The sequence below is a fragment of the Haliotis rubra genome, unplaced genomic scaffold (genome assembly GCF_003918875.1).
Source record: "Haliotis rubra isolate DU_JTF1 unplaced genomic scaffold, ASM391887v1 Scf696, whole genome shotgun sequence".
NCBI classification, from domain to species: Eukaryota; Metazoa; Mollusca; class Gastropoda; order Lepetellida; family Haliotidae; genus Haliotis; species Haliotis rubra.
This window is the reverse complement of record NW_025767408.1, coordinates 226407-244447: the sequence shown is the minus strand read 5'-3', so window position 1 is coordinate 244447 and position 18041 is coordinate 226407. Positions and strand designations below refer to the sequence as shown.

The 18041-nt window shown below is 40.9% G+C and overlaps 1 protein-coding gene and 1 long non-coding RNA gene across 2 annotated transcripts in view; one reads left to right on the top strand and one right to left on the bottom strand.

Moving 5' to 3' along the window:
- The first annotated feature begins 9751 nt into the window (after nt 1-9751).
- LOC124258519 lies at nt 9752-10452 on the top strand. The gene is made up of 2 exons (XR_006893608.1): nt 9752-10208; nt 10350-10452. It is a non-coding gene; the product is annotated as an uncharacterized LOC124258519 (long non-coding RNA).
- Nucleotides 10453-13220: 2768 nt separating this feature from the next.
- Nucleotides 13221-18041, bottom strand: part of LOC124258522 (thimet oligopeptidase-like) — a 41716-nt gene continuing 36895 nt past the window's right edge. The window contains 3 exon segments of the mRNA XM_046692596.1: nt 13221-13839; nt 14631-14747; nt 16779-16910. Of these exon segments, the coding sequence (XP_046548552.1) occupies nt 13756-13839; nt 14631-14747; nt 16779-16910 (333 nt within the window). The 3' untranslated portion in view covers nt 13221-13755.

Here is an 18041-nt window from a genome sequence, read left to right as displayed (position 1 = left end):
GTGAATTTGCGTCGTGTGTGGTGCACTTCTCATTGTTTACGACAAACATAAGCTTGAATAACAAGGGAATGTCTTCATCCTACAGAGATCCTCACATACATCTACCATATGTAGAACAAAACACAAACAGGTACATAAATGTACCATAAATGAAACTCGAAGAATGACTGCAGGTGTTGATTCTCGATGCCCGTAGTCTAAGGGAGGCGACTCGTCTCAGACTGTTCGCTGCACGAAGAGCTGAACGCGGGTATCGGTTTGCACGATCATAAATACCGAGTCCTCACAGAACGAGAGAGAATTTTCTGGTTAGGCCTGGGTGGTCTTGCTTGGGATAGACTCAATACAGCGCTCCTTGAGTTAAAAAGACAAGCAGGCAAAGATTGCTACACTATATACAGATTCAAGACGTTCTGGAGAATGGGTCTTTTTAAGGCAGCCATGTTAGATGTTTCATTCGGCCAATCTCTTCACAAATAGGAATCGCAGACGGTGCTTTTAGTTATCCGATACTAAAGAGGTTGAAGAATAACAGGAAGCGACTACGTATAGAACTGCAGATGGGCCGCTTAGGCGGGGAAAAAGATAATTCGTTCACAATTTTTCTAGGATTTTATGTGAGAGCATGTCTGGTCAAAATGATATTTTAAATTATATGGTACGAGAATTCATGAGTTACTAAGAAGACGCTTTGTTCTTTCAGTGCTATCAGGGAATTTTATTTTTAGTATTAATCCAGGAAAAAGATGACTTTTTTCAAAGACTCTTCTGTCTAAACTCTAATGACCTTCGACTGCCTAATATCACACCCGCCAGATTATAGGCGGTCTAAATTTACACCGGTCAGATATGGACTGCCTAACATTTACACCAGTCAGATATGGACTGCCTAATATTTACACCAGTCAGATATGGACTGCCTAATATTTACACCAGTCAGATATGGACTGCCTAATATTTACACCAGTCAGATCTGGACTGCCAAATATTTACACCAGTCAGATCTAGACTGCCAAATATTTACACCAGTCAGATCTAGAATATTTTTACTGCAGATCTAGACTGCCTAATATTTACACCAGTCAGATATGGACTGCCAAATATTTACGAAAGTCAGATCTAGACTGCCTAATATTTACACCAGTCAGATCTAGACTGCCTAATATTTACACCAGTCAGATCTAGACTGCCTAATATTTACACCAGTCAGATCTAGACTGCCAAATATTTACGAAAGTAAGATCTAGACTGCCTAATATTTACACCAGTCAGATCTAGACTGCCTAATATTTACACCATTCAGATCTAGACTGCCTAATATTTACACCAGTCAGATCTAGACTGCCTAATATTTACACCAGTCAGATATGGACTGCCAAATATTTACACCAGTCAGATCTAGACTGCCAAATATTCAAACCAGTCAGATCTAGACTGCCTAATATTTACACCAGTCAGATTTAGACTGCCTAATATTTACACCAGTCAGATATGGACTGCCAAATATTTACGAAAGTCAGATCTAGACTGCCTAATATTTACACCAGTCAGATCTAGACTGCCTAATATTTACACCAGTCAGATCTAGACTGCCTAATATTTACACCAGTCAGATCTAGACTGCCAAATATTTACGAAAGTAAGATCTAGACTGCCTAATATTTACACCAGTCAGATCTAGACTGCCTAATATTTACACCATTCAGATCTAGACTGCCTAATATTTACACCAGTCAGATCTAGACTGCCTAATATTTACACCAGTCAGATGTAGACTGCCTAATATTTACACCAGTCAGATCTAGACTGCCTAATATTTACACCAGTCAGATCTAGACTGCCAAATATTTACGAAAGTCAGATCTAGACTGCCTAATATTTACACCAGTCAGATCTAGACTGCCAAATATTTACGAAAGTCAGATCTAGACTGCCCAATATTTACACCATTCAGATCTAGACTGCCTAATATTTTACACCAGTCAGATATGGACTGCCAAATATTTACGAAAGTCAGATCTAGACTGCCTAATATTTACACCAGTCAGATCTAGACTGCCAAATATTTACGAAAGTCAGATCTAGACTGCCTAATATTTACACCAGACAGATGTAGACTGCGTAATATTTACATCACCCAGGTCCAGAGTGCCTAATATTTACACCAGCTAAATCTACATTGCGTAATATTTACACCACTCAAATGTAGACTGCCTAATATTTACACCAGTCAGATCTAGAGTGTCTAACATTTACACCACTCAGACTGCCTAATATATACACCAGTCAGATCTAGAGTGTCTAACATTTACATCACTCAGATACAGACTGCCTAATATATACACCAGTCAGATCTAGGGTGTCGAATATTTACACCACTCAGATACAGACTGCCTAATATATACACCAGTCAGACCTAGGGTGTCGAATATTTACACCAGTCAGATGTAGACTGCCTAATATTTACACCAGTCAGATCTAGACTGCCTAATATTTACACCAGTCAGATCTAGACTGCCAAATATTTACGAAAGTCAGATCTAGACTGCCTAATATTTACACCAGTCAGATCTAGACTGCCAAATATTTACGAAAGTCAGATCTAGACTGCCCAATATTTACACCATTCAGATCTAGACTGCCTAATATTTACACCAGTCAGATATGGACTGCCAAATATTTACGAAAGTCAGATCTAGACTGCCTAATATTTACACCAGTCAGATCTAGACTGCCAAATATTTACGAAAGTCAGATCTAGACTGCCTAATATTTACACCAGACAGATGTAGACTGCGTAATATTTACATCACCCAGGTCCAGAGTGCCTAATATATACACCAGTCAGATCTAGGGTGTCGAATATTTACACCACTCAGATACAGACTGCCTAATATATACACCAGTCAGACCTAGGGTGTCGAATATTTACACCAGTCAGATGTAGACTGCCTAATATTTACACCAGTCAGATCTAGACTGCCTAATATTTACACCAGTCAGATCTAGACTGCCAAATATTTACGAAAGTAAGATCTAGACTGCCTAATATTTACACCAGTCAGATCTAGACTGCCTAATATTTACACCATTCAGATCTAGACTGCCTAATATTTACACCAGTCAGATCTAGACTGCCTAATATTTACACCAGTCAGATCTAGACTGCCTAATATTTACACCAGTCAGATCTAGACTGCCTAATATTTACACCAGTCAGATCTAGACTGCCAAATATTTACGAAAGTCAGATCTAGACTGCCTAATATTTACACCAGTCAGATCTAGACTGCCAAATATTTACGAAAGTCAGATCTAGACTGCCCAATATTTACACCATTCAGATCTAGACTGCCTAATATTTACACCAGTCAGATATGGACTGCCAAATATTTACGAAAGTCAGATCTAGACTGCCTAATATTTACACCAGTCAGATCTAGACTGCCAAATATTTACGAAAGTCAGATCTAGACTGCCTAATATTTACACCAGACAGATGTAGACTGCGTAATATTTACATCACCCAGGTCCAGAGTGCCTAATATTTACACCAGCTAAATCTACATTGCGTAATATTTACACCACTCAAATGTAGACTGCCTAATATTTACACCAGTCAGATCTAGAGTGTCTAACATTTACACCACTCAGACTGCCTAATATATACACCAGTCAGATCTAGAGTGTCTAACATTTACATCACTCAGATACAGACTGCCTAATATATACACCAGTCAGATCTAGGGTGTCGAATATTTACACCACTCAGATACAGACTGCCTAATATATACACCAGTCAGACCTAGGGTGTCGAATATTTACACCAGTCAGATGTAGACTGCCTAATATTTACACCAGTCAGAACTAGACTGCCAAATATTTAGATCAGCTAGATATAGATTGTCTAATATTTACGCCAGCAAGATCCAGACGGCCTAACATTTACACCAGTCAGATATAGACTGCACAATATTTACCCTTGTCAGACCTAGGCAAAGTACTGTGTCGTATATTCTAATATTTAAACCAGCCAGATCTTTACTAATGGTGCAACCTTCCACTGCCCTGGCAGACGCTCCATCTTCCGTCATCTAGACCAAGGAAGCAGTGTTTACTTTCTGGAATAGAGGTTAAAATGTCAACCAAAGTCCGGCCAAATTAAATCATGGATTCTTGCTTCAAACTTTAACCTCAGATGTTAACATCTGTGGGAACAGTTCTACAGTATCATAACTGCTTACTTTGTTTGCCTTCCTGTGGGACAACCGGTCCGGGCAGATTTATTCCACTTTAGGACACGTATGTCTACTGTTACATAGAAGATAGATATTGATCTGAAGCAAGACTTTGAACTATCAAAAGTTCACTTAGACATTGATACCATTCTTTACGGCGACCCTGCTCTGCCAAATACTATTAAGGAAAATATTTTTAGACATCTACATAAATATATTGTACGAAGTAAGCGCTTCGATTAATCAATAATATGTCTTAATATTATTATGTCCATTCATTACGTCCATTCATTATTGTTCATGTTTCTGATGGGAGCGGGCGGTAATAAGTTACATAACTTGTGCCCAATCCATTTCAACACTGAATAAAATATTTTCAAATAAACAATCAATAGATATTGGTCCGTGTTAGATGAGGGATGGAAGCCCGGGGTGATGAAGGTGTTAGATGTTTCTCACTTTGGTGAAATCCTCCAGCACAGATATGGTGCTGACAAACCAAGAAACGTAGTCACGGCAACCAGGAGTCGAACACACGAGCACAGGTTTCTGGCGTACCCAGGGGACGCAACTCTGTACAGCCAATAGCGGAATGTACACGTACACACACACACACACACACACACACACACACACACACACACACACTCACTCACTCACAGAGGGAGAGAGAGAGACCGACACACACACACAGACCGACACACATGCGCACACGCACGCACGCACGCACGCACATACACACGACTGTGATGATGATCACTGTGTTGAAAATGTGACGTTTCAACACATAGCTGTCCTGAATTCATGAGAGCCTTAAGCTGACCTGGTATTCTATTTGGGCCGAACTTGGCATCTTTTAAAGATCTTTTTTTAAGTGACGAAATGGTCCTAATCCAATATTTCAAATCCAAATTATTCAAGCATTTCATGTCTTCTTTAGAAGATAAATGTCCACTGAATTCACGAGATACATAATTCACAAATGCACTCCACATTGGCCATGTGATCTTGAAATATCCTGGTGTTCATTTTAATCGACAGACAAAAACATTTAAACAGATGATTCGTAAAATTTTTATTCTAAGATCTTGAATCTGGGAATTTATTTGCACAGTTTATCTACAAAAGGCACGGAGGGCAATCGTGAAGGAACTCCCAAAACCTGCCGTTTCCTCTCGAAGCCCTTGGGTGCATGTATATTCTCCTCATGAAATATGGACCAAAGTCTTAAGCGAAAATAATCATTCTGAAGGGTAATGAGTTGCATTCATTTGTCGCTGTGCACGGGAAGCTGTTTGACCTATGAATTAAACCAAGTGCAAAGATGCCATGACACGCGTGAACTTTCCAGCAGCCTGGGCAGGTTTGTCATTCAGGTGCAAAGAAGTGCCAAAAAGTCAAAGTGCGAATTATACACAAATAGCTCCGGTGTATGTATGTCTTGTATAAACTCCCTAACGTTTAAAAGATTTTAATGACAGTTAAGATAGTGGGTTTTTTTCTGGTGGATCGGATGATGAATAGAAATATTTGTGGTTCATGGTAATTTATATTGTCTGGGTTGCTTTATAAACTATTGTAAAACTATAATAGTGGCGTGGTATATCCACTCATTGCTGATATAAATGAACACAAATGCAGGCGGTGGTACGAGTAGGACACTACTGATATTGTGTATCGACGTGCACGTGGTGCATCAAGTCAATTTTCATATGACGTCTGTGACATTTCAAACTTGCACTGGCAATAAGTGCTGTTGGCGACATTCGCCGTCACCATACACTGAAACTACGACGTTTTCAATGACTTGGTGTTTTTTTCACGAGTGCTAAGCTATGTTTTCGTTGTACCGGGTGTGTGAAGTTGCAAGAGAGATGGTGTAAATGTCATAACCTGTCCCCCTTCAGCACTGGGGACAGTATACTGACATGCCTTACTTGTTCTAGTAACTAGTTTGTGCCACAGAGACACTAATTGCACAACATAATGATGATGTAATAAATCATAGAAGGTTGGTTCCACACTATAAGGATATTGGACACGAGCAATCTAAATCAGTGTATGGGTGGGCTGGTGTGAGAGCTAAAGGGCCAGCCGACGCGAGAGCGTTTGTGAATGCGTGGACCATCTGTGAATGATGGGACATACAAAATTATTAAGTGAAGGCATATGCCAGTGTTGTTCACATTCGTGTATGGGACAGTGTTAGTGAATGAGTGAGTTGGTTTTACGCCGCTTCTAGCAATGTTCCAACAATATCACGGCGGGGGGACACCACGTGGGGTCTTCGGCGTGCCCAGCAAACGCTTTAACCAGTAGGCTACCTCTCCGCCCATCACAATGTTTGTGAAGGAGTGTGTGGGACAGTCTTTGTGTAGGAGTGTGTAGGACAGTCTTTGTGTAGGAGTGTGTGGGACAGTCTTTGTGTAGGAGTGTGTAGGACAGTCTTTGTGTAGGAGCGTGTAGGACAGTCTTTGTGTAGGAGTGTGTAGGACAGTCTTTGTGTAGGAGTGTGTAGGACAGTCTTTGTGTAGGAGCGTGTGGGACAGTCTTTGTGTAGGAGTGTGTGGGACAGTCTTTGTGTAGGAGTGTGTAGGACAGTCTTTGTGTAGGAGCGTGTGGGACAGTCTTTGTGTAGGAGTGTGTGGGACAGTCTTTGTGTAGGAGCGTGTAGGACAGTCTTTGTGTAGGAGTGTGTGGGACAGTCTTTGTGCAGGAGTGTGTGGGACAGTCTTTGTGTAGGAGTGTGTGGGACAGTCTTTGTGTAGGAGGGTGTAGTCTTGTGTAGGAGTGTGTAGGACAGCGTGTGGGGACAGTCTTTGTGTAGGAGTGTGTGGGACAGTCTTTGTGTAGGAGTGTGTAGGACAGTCTTTGTGTAGGAGTGTGTGGGACAGTCTTTGTGTAGGAGGGTGTAGGACAGTCTTTGTGTAGGAGTGTGTAGGACAGTCTTTGTGTAGGAGTATGTGGGACAGTCTTTGTGTAGGAGTGTGTAGGGCAGGGTCGGTGAAGGTGTGGGTAGGTGTTTGTTGGACAGTCTTTGTGTAGTAGCGTGTGGGACAGTCTTTGTGTAGTAGCGTGTGGGACAGTCTTTGTGTAGGAGCGTGTTGGAGAGCGTGTGGGACAGTCTTTATGTAGGAGCGTGTGGGACAGTCTTTGTGTAGGAGCGTGTGGGACAGTCTTTGTGTAGGAGCGTGTGGGACAGTCTTTGTGTAGGAGCGTGTGGGGCAGTCTTTGTGTAGGAGCTTTGTGGAGGTGTGTGTGGGACAGTCTTTGTGTAGGAGTGTGTGGGACAGTCTTTGTGTAGGAGCGTGTTGGACAGTCTTTGTGTAGTAGCGTGTGGGACAGTCTTTGTGTAGGAGCGTGTTGGAGAGCGTGTGGGACAGTCTTTGTGTAGGAGCGTGTGGGACAGTCTTTGTGTAGGAGCGTGTGGGACAGTCTTTGTGTAGGAGTGTGTGGGACAGTCTTTGTGTAGGAGTGTGTGGGACAGTCTTTGTGTAGTAGCGTGTGGGACAGTCTTTGTGTAGGAGCGTGTGGGACAGTCTTTGTGTAGGAGCGTGTGGGACAGTCTTTGTGTAGGAGTGTGTGGGACAGTCTTTGTGTAGGAGTGTGTGGGACAGTCTTTGTGTAGGAGTGTGTGGGACAATGTCTGTAAAGGCGTGGGTCGGTGTTTGTTGGACAGTGTTTGTGGGTCGGTATATGTGAAGGAATCTGTGGGACAGTGCTTGACTGAGTTGGGAAGGATTTTTTCAAAAACCATGTCACCTGTGAGGCTGGGTGAATATGTTTTTATTGTGCAGCAACATATTCCTGTGAGTGTATGCACACAAACATAATGTGAATGAGAGTGGGTCAGTCTCTGTGGACCAGATGTGGAATGTACAGGCCAATGTTTGTGGTCAAGTGTGGGTCAATCTTTGTGAGCGAGGGAATATAATGAGAAATCTGTCATGTGAGGTGAAATGGGTCTAAAGTCGTGTTCAAGAGTTATTGTGTTAATGTAGGGAGGTGCATGCACTAGTGTGTGCTTGTGTGCTTGTCCAGAGCAGCATCTACGTCCAACTGACTTGAAATGAGTGAATGGCATTGTCCAATCCTTTTGAATGATAAACTGCATGTGCAGCAGTTTGTAACGTAAGAGAGGATCTCAGTAGCTTGGGCGATTCATTCCGCAAAATCATTAATCACATATTTTCTAGTGTAAAGATTTTCTTCAATACACCTTAAAATGCAACTTGTCACTAACTACATATATGAATTTAATTTCTGTTTCCTTTACTGCTAAATCAACTAAAAAACAAAAGGCTTTCAATTATTTTGATAGATTTTATTCTCTTGAAATTAAAAACGAAAATGTGCATTTTGATTGAACATAAATTTCAGATGACAGACACGCACATGACAAAGATAGGAAAATATATAGGGACAGATTTTATAAGTAGGAAATTCTCATATTCCCGCAATAACAGTTTGTGAATGTATCACTGGACATGGCCTTTGTGTTGGTCATATAATTTATAACATCAGCAAAATAAGCATTTGCAAAAATTATCAAACAAATCAAAGCCTGATAATTGTTTCCTATTTACTTCCTTGTCAGATGTCCGAGTAATAGAGATAAACATACTGTTTTTATCCTGTTCATAACAGAAAATAACAATGCCAGTATTCAAGGGCAATTAACTATGATCACTGATCTCACTTTGGTCATGAGGCAACTTGAGCCCTTGTCATTGTACAGAGTCCGGCACCTATGAAAAGATTGAACACCTTTTCACCATTAGCATAAGTTAGTACCTGAATTTTGTTAAATGCAAGTCTCTTATATTCCAGCTACTTGACAGTGGCCTGTGAATAATTAAGTCTGGAGCAGACAGAGCCTGAAAGCATCTGGAATGGCCTCTGGTGTCAGGGTACAAATACCATCAGCCAGACCTGCAAGTCGTCAGATCACCTGGTGCATTTTAGGAGACTCAAACACCAACCAGATTCCACAAGGGGAAAACACATCAAGTAATTTCCAGAGTTCAATTCCCAAAACTTGCAATATTATCAAGCTGGAACTGGGCATATATTTTACCATTAGTCATCCTAAAGAGGAGAATATTTATACATTTACAACAGATATTGTACATCAAATTCTGTTCTATCATTACACATAGTAGAAGATTGAGTTTTTTCACCGTATAGAATACACTGCATAACGTAAATGAATCATCTAATTTCTTAACCATATCACAACCAGTAACATAGTATATGATAAATGAAGGGTCTGATCCATAAAGGCACACCACTGCCTACTCCAGGTCCCAAGTATGGTTGTGCACTGACATGAAAGAGACCCGACCTGAAAGCCTGTATTCTGTGGTGGTCAGACACACATTGAATGTACTCCATGTAATGGTAGTAAAATTTACAAACATTTTCCGATTTTTGACATGATCAAAAAACCTGCAAAACAATTGTCTCAATATGTTAATTTTCCAGACTGTCTATGACTAAAAGGAAGTACCTCTTTGAATATACATTACTGCTGAGTTGCTGACAAGAATAACCCAACAGTTTTCTGCCAACAGAAAATTTTAAAGTAAATAAAAAGATAAGAAAAGAGGGTTGAAAAGGCTTGACTTCTCAGGGGCGGGTGCAGCTTTTTGAGAAGGGGTTGGGGGTGGGTGTGCACACTTTTGAGAAAAGGGGGTGTGCAGACTTCATTTTCGCCCGAGTTTCAATGGTCATTGAAAGAACTTTCAGGACAAAAGGAGGGGTGCGCACCCCTGCACACCTATGGATCCGCCTATGCTTGGATGAATTCAGATGATGTGCTCCATACACACCATGATCTGAAGACGTGCAAACAGACCTGTCACAATGTCGAACTCAGATGCCTTATAAACTGATGGTACCTCCATCAGGTTCAGCTTGCTAAAGGGAGATAACTCTAAAATCACAATTGAACAAGGGGATGGTAAGGAGGTGGTTTGGTGTGCTGGAATAACAATATTCCTGCCAACAATACAGACCAACACACTCTCTGTTAAAGGAGCTTGCAGCATTGATAGGAACCTGAGGCAATGTTTTAAGTAGATGGAAAGGACAAAAGGAATAGCTGACAAGTGCCTGAAAAACATCCTGCTTGTTCTGAATGGTTTGACAAGGCACTGATGACTAGAAGAAGAAATTATGATAAATTTATTGCTTCTGAAAGAAAAATGCCTTTTTATAAGAACTAAAATTTAATTCCATTTGATATGATAATAGTACTATTTAGCACAGTCCAATTTAATAAAATCCCATAGATTCCTCCTGTATAATCCTACAATATGAATGTCATAGCTTATACTCCTACTGTATAGTTACTATGCAGTACCACAGTCATAATGTGCCTGCCTCATCAGCTGGGTGGACTTGGCAGGTTGTCAGGTGCCAGAGTCAATTTTCGCCAGTTGATGACCAACTTTGTCCATTCATCCTGACAGCTTATTAAAAATCACTTTGCATAGACATATTCCATCATAAACAAAGTGATATAGGCATGTGACTGATGATGATGATGAGTTAGAACATACATAATGTTTAATTGGTTCCTATACATTTACACAGGTGCCTAGTCCACAAGCTGAGATGTAGGACTTGGGGAGATTGCCTGATAAGACACTTGTTGCTATGAGTGAGTGAATGAGTTTAGTTTTACACCGCTTTTAGCAATATTCCAGCAATATCACGGCAGGGAGCTCCAGAAATGGGCTTCACACATTGTATCTGTGTGGGGAATCTAACTGGGTCTTCAACATGAAGAGCGACTGCTTTAGCCACTAAGCTACCCTACCGCCCCTTTTTGCTATGAAGAAAAAGGGCATACAATCATTGTTTCATGTTCCTGAGTCATTAGTTGAAATGTATAAGTAGAGAATGCCACTTTGGATATCATCAGTCACAGTTCAAACAGTATCACACTCAAATAATGTAGAATAAAGTAAATATTCATTTTCATGCTTCCATGATCAGAAAAAAATAAATGTATAATTATCTCGGCGTTCATTCACACATTTGATTTCTTTTTTTGCAATAATTTATTCTCAGAAAAAATATGATAAAAAACCAAAAAAAACTAGAGTCTGGTGGTTACAGGCTTTCACTATACTTAATGAAATTGTATTTTAATGCTACAGGTTCTCTTGTTTGAGTGGCATTTAGAAGTTGGTGTGATGAACACCAAGGAGAGTTCTGTGGATATACAACTTCTTTGTTATAGCAATTGCTTGATAACGATGTTAGTAGCTACACTGAAGCATTGTTCATAATATGATAAAGAAGTTGTATATCCATAGAACTCTCCTCGTTGTTCAGCTACAGGTTCCTTCAGAGAACAATCTGAAACTTTCAAAAGATACATTTTAGATAAAGCACTGTTCATATCTGAATGTTTAAAACAATAGATATAAGTTTGCATTTTGTGGATGACAACAAATTACTTAGTTGTTTCAATCAATGAGATGATGCTTACTTTTATCTTACAATGTAGACAGGCTAAAAATACCAACAACATCAGCTACACTCCTCCTTCTACACATAGTCGTCAGTTGGGGATCACTACTTTGTGATATCCAAACTCATGTATAACTGCAAAGTTTTGAGAACTGTGACATGGCTTGTTATGTTTCAGTCCTGAAACCTAGATAAATATGTTCTGTTTTCACTACTCAATCCTTTGTCCAAGTTGACAGAGGTCTGTAAGTTGTCAGTTGTGTTTTCAGCTAAAAGTCTTCCAAACAATGCACATACAACAGAAACAAATCTAACATCTGATTTCTGAACATAAACAAACAGTCAACATCCCAGGGCACTGATGAAATGTGGTTCCCATAACAGTGCTTCTGATGCCTCCAGTAAAAACAGTGGATACAGTTTAATACAATTTCCAAAGACTTACCTAATTATTTCCTGCATTTCAACAATTCCTTTATTTCTTCCATTTTCACAATTTTGATATTCTTCTCATTTTGACATTTTCCTGAGTATTATTTAATCAACAGAATCTCCCTGATGCACAGACAATACTAGAAGTTCCTATTATGCACAATGCAACACTCAGGGATGTAAGTTTTACCATGGCACGCACACCCACCAGCTATTTATACACCCACATGAATATTCACGTTTCAAATGATATCCTTCATGTATTTGTGATTAGCAGTTATCATGTCCTTTGGCTGGCCAACTCGAAGCCAGTCCGCCTGGAGAGCGGAAGGTCGCGGGTTCGATCCCCGACCACGTCATACCAAAAGACGTTAAAATATGGTACTTGTTGGTCCCTGCCTGGCGCTCGGCATTAATGGGTACAACAAGGACTGGTCGGCTCGGAGTCTGTATAATGTGTTTGAGTGGGGTATTCATGCTTCACTGCGGCATGGTATCTCAGTGGGCTAGCACTATAAAACCAGGTTAAGTCTGGGCTAGTACAAGCAGCCGCACATACACATACACACGCATGCACGTCGTCATATGAGCGAAATATTCTCAAGCACGATGTTAAACCCAATTTCACCTCACCAACTCGAAGCCATAAATATTTGTTTTATATAAAAGTATTCTGCATTGCATGAAATCAAATTTGAAAATGGACCAATGGCCTACATTTAACAATCTGAAGAGAGTTTTATAAGAATAAATTGATATCTGTTAGGTGTTTCTAAAATATATACAGGGACAACTTGTTCAGTTTGAAATTATTTGCCAATGACAAATACATGAAAGTGGGGAGAGGGTGGGATGTGTGGAATACCAATATGAGACCAGAATGAAAGTAAGGAATACACTGGGTCCATCGGAATACATCTTGGATACATTTTGAGTTAATGACACTAATGGTAACCTTATTATTCTATAGATTATTTGCAAGTGCAATTGATGACATTTTTTCTGAGATCTGGTGGACAATGGCCAATTTATAAGGGGTCATAGAATTAAAATATTGAGAAGATTTCCTTTCCTGCAACCAGCTCTGTTAAATAATTTCAGTTAAAACTAAAGTACGACAGAGAAGAAGTGAAGTGCCCCTCTGACATATTCCTCCACAAAATATCCTTCACTCAAAATTTTCTATATTTCTTCTGTTTTAGGGGATCACTTAAGAAAACAATTATTTTCAGAATTGTAGTTTATATTTTGACCACTAACTTATTGTAAATCAGAGAGTCCTACCCCATCCCTAACCCTGGCAACCGTGTGTCAGTATATGCTGCATCCTTCTATCCCATTCATACCATCTAAAGCTGGCTCCTCACTTCTAGCCTGGTCACTCTGATCGAGCTTTGCAATTGTACTGACTTCAGCCTGTTAGTTGTCTGATACTCATACCCTTGAATTTTAAATTTCCCCTTAATCTTTATTTTAGTCATTAGAAAAGAAAATAGCTGCTTTTGTACAATGCTGGTATCGTCTCTGTACACGCGTGACACTAACATGTACACACTGTTCCTATGTACACAGACTCAGCTATCATCATGCTGGGGACACAAGTCTATGCCTTCAGCCCCTTGCTCTCCAGAAAGGCTATTGGTTTGGGGTCACGGCCCAGGAAGTTCTTCAGCATGTCTGCCCCGTCCTGGAAGCAAACAGATATGATGATTACAGTAAAGAAAGTTTATAACAAGCACACTTACAATAAACTGACAGATATAACCAACTGTTGTTTTGGTCCTGGGGCTCCTTTCACGAAGTAACCTTTATTAAAGTTAACCTTAACTCCCATTCTTTAACATTGCACTAAGGTTATCTTAGTGACTTACGATCACCTTAGTGCTTTGTGGAAGGAGGCCCTAGCCATTTGCTGTATACTTTAGTCAAAATGTGAGGGAGTGAATGAGAGAGTGAGTGAGTTGGGTTTTACGCAACTTATATCAATATTCCAGCAATATCACGCTGGGGGGACACCAGAAATGGGCTTCACGCATTGTGCCCATCTGGGGAATTGAACCTGGGTCTTCAGCGTGATGAGCCAACGCTTTGACCACTAGGCTACCCCAAAATGTGAATAACCAACTACAGTTATAACTAACTGAAATTAGTGGTCCCTTTGAATTCATTACCACAGTTCACTATATCATCATAATCATCAATCTATTGCGCTGCAAACCATCATTATAACAAAGCTGCTGTGATACTAGTCACTTTAACCAACAATACTGTTATTACAGTCATTGCACACCTCACGTCCACCACTTCATACATATTCATACGGTTCAAAAGTGTCTCTCAAAATCTTGTGAGAAATGTCAGATCGTGGTATATGAAACAAATTGAGAACATTGGCTCAGTGACATTTTTGAAAATATGTGCATCAGTATTTATACACACAGCTTGTTGAAAACTTCAGTTTGTTCAGAAGACACTTACCACCGACCCTCCAGGTGCAAGGATGCAGTTTCGGTAGCTACGGCCGACATCTGGATTCATGATTCCCTCCTTCCTGAACCGCGAGTAGAACATGTCCATGCAGAATACCTCACTCCACTGAAACACAGAACACACACCCATGGTGAACACATCCATGGTGAACACATCCATGGTGAACACACCCATGGTGAACACATCCATGTGTGCTTATCTTGGGAATGTTCAATTATCAATGACGCCACGACAAGCTACTGGACAAAGGAGTTTTTACTCTGTTAAAAGAAATGTTCCACCTTCATCATGGTTGTCTGTAAACAGTAAGTCTGGCCAAGGCAATAAGTGGTAGACAGGGCAATGTAGACAAGTGGTACACAGCACAATATAGACAAGTGGTAGACGGTGCAAGACAGACAAGTGGTAGACAGGGCAAGACAGACAAGTGGTAGACAGGGCAAGACAGACAAGTGGTAGACAAGTGGTAGACAGGGCAAGACAGACAAGTGGTAGACAGACAAGATAGGCAAGACAGACAAGTGGTAGACAGGGCAAGACAGACAAGTGGTAGACAGGACAAGACAGACAAGTGGTAGACAGGGCAAGACAGACAAGTGGTAGACAGGACAAGACAGACAAGTGGTAGACAGGGCAAGACAGACAAGTGGTAGACAGGGCAAGACAGACAAGTGGTAGACAGTGCAAGACAGACAAGTGGTAGACAGGGCAAGACAGACAAGTGGTAGACAGGGCAAGACAGACAAGTGGTAGACAAGTGGTAGACAGGGCAAGACAGACAAGTGGTACACAGTGGTAGACAGACAGACAAGTGGTAGAAGACAGACAGACAAGTGGTAGACAGGACAAGACAGACAAGTGGTAGACAGGGGCAAGACAGACAACAGTGGTAGACAGGGCAAGACAGACAAGTGGTATGCAGACAAGGCAGAGACAGACAAGTGGTAGACAGGGCAAGACAGACAAGTGGTAGACAGGGCAAGACAGACAAGTGGTAGACAGGGCAAGACAGACAAGTGGTAGACAGGGCAAGACAGACAAGTGGTAGACAGGGCAAGACAGACAAGTGGTAGACAGGGCAAGACAGACAAGTGGTAGACAGGGCAAGACAGACAAGTGATAGACAGGGCAAGACAGACAACAAATATGTGATAGACAGGGCAATATACACAAGTGGTATACAGGACAAGATAGACAAGTGATAGACAAGTGGTAGACAGGTCAATATACACAAGTGGTAGACAGGGCAAGACAGACAAGTGTGGTAGACAGGGACAAGAGTGGTAGACAAGACAAGGGTATAGACAGGACAAGACAAGTGATAGACAAGTGGTAGACAGGGCAAGACAGACAAGTGGTAGACAGGGCAAGACAGACAAGTGGTAGACAGGGCAAGACAGACAAGTGGTAGACAGGGCAAGACAGACAAGTGGTAGACAGGGCAAGACAGACAAGTGGTAGACAGGGCAAGACAGACAAGTGGTAGACAGGGCAAGACAGACAAGTGACAGACAAGACAGACAAGTGGTAGGACAGGGCAAGACAGACAAGTGGTAGACAGGGCAAGACAGACAAAGTGATAGACAGGACAAGATAGACAGGGCAAGACAGACAAGTGATAGACAGGGCAAGACAGACAAGTGGTAGACAGGGCAAGACAGACAAGTGATAGACAGGGCAATATACACAAGTGGTATACAGGACAAGATAGACAAGTGATAGACAAGTGGTAGACAGGTCAATATACACAAGTGGTAGACAGGGCAAGACAGACAAGTGATAGACAAGTGGTAGACAGGGCAATATAGACAAGTGGTATACAGGACAAGATAGACAAGTGGTAGACAAGGGTAGACAAGTGAAGACAGGGCAAGTGGTGACAAAGTGGACAAGTGGTAGACAGGGCAAGACAGACAAGTGGTAGACAGGGCAAGACAGACAAGTGGTAGACAGGGCAAGACAGACAAGTGGTAGACAGGGCAAGACAGACAAGTGATAGACAGGGCAAGACAGACAAGAGATATGTGCTGTCAGGGCACGATGACACAATGTACACCACCTTCTCCATATACATGGGGCAGTCAGAGCCTATTCCCTGAGTTACTTCCTATAGGAGTGAGAAGAACTGTGACCTACCAGATAGCCGTAGTATTGAGCATCATACCCTCCAGCTAAATGACCAAAGGCAGCGGGCATATTGGTTCCTGGAGTTGGGACGATGCCCAGAATCTCCTCAGAGAGCTTGAAGAATATCTTTGCTGTATCAGCCTGGAAAGAAACACAATGATATCAACACCCCCATGTAGTACTGAAGTAGTTCACTTTGTGTTCTTGCATCCATCTACAGTCCAGTGTAGTGTGTAACAATGATGCATGTGAGTGCTGCTGCTCTGGGACTTAAAGTAAGGCCAGGAATGATTGGAAAATGCTTTTGGCTTCAATATCAATATGATGAATTTGACACAAGATAAAAGCACATATATGATACATGTACGACTCTACCTAGTTGGATATTAAAGCTCAGATGAAAAAATGCACTTGAGGGGTGACTTCACAGGTGGAAATTTTGACGTTTTAACAACATTCGTAAATAAGTACAAACTGTAGTTTTGAAATACAGACTATAATTATTCATATAGCCTCAACTAATTAAATTACATAAATGATTGTAATTTTTGTAAAAAAAATTTAACATCTATGTGTGAAAAAGATGGAACTCTTGTAGTAGTATTATTCAAAATAATTACGCAAAAAAGTCTTAATTCAAATTGCATAGATAATCTTGTTGACCCATAGGAGTTTCACTTCATGTATGAGCATTGAATTGGCAACATGCGACTATGATATCTCTGCAGAACAATAAATTTCAAAATACCAGTATTTCATACTGGAGAAACAAAGGGGGAAACCTCTCGTCATCTATGACAGGGTTTACTATAGAATGTGTAAAGCCCTTAATTTGACATACAGTCAGGTTTACAAAGTTGTAAACAAATCAGTTACCTCAGGGGTCATGTCAAAATCAAAACCAGGTAGGAAACACAAACTGGATAGCTTTGATAAGGGTGTCACGCAGTATTTATAAACTGTATGAACGCAAATTCCCACCGACGAGTGCTTATATAGAAGATGAGATCAAAGATACAATAAATGTCTCGAAAACAACACTTATTGTAGCTCTGGTAGAAATGGGGTTCAGGTACACCAAAAGGGGAGATGACAGAGCTGTGTTTAGAGAAAAGTACACAATCCTGTCCATGCGATCAGCTTATCTCAGAACAGTTGAAGAAAGCCGCAATTTGGGGTTTCAAATCATATACCTTGATGAAACCTGGTGTAATAAACATAACTCAACCGATTGGATGTGGTTTCCTTCAGGTTGTTCTAGGGCCCCAGTGT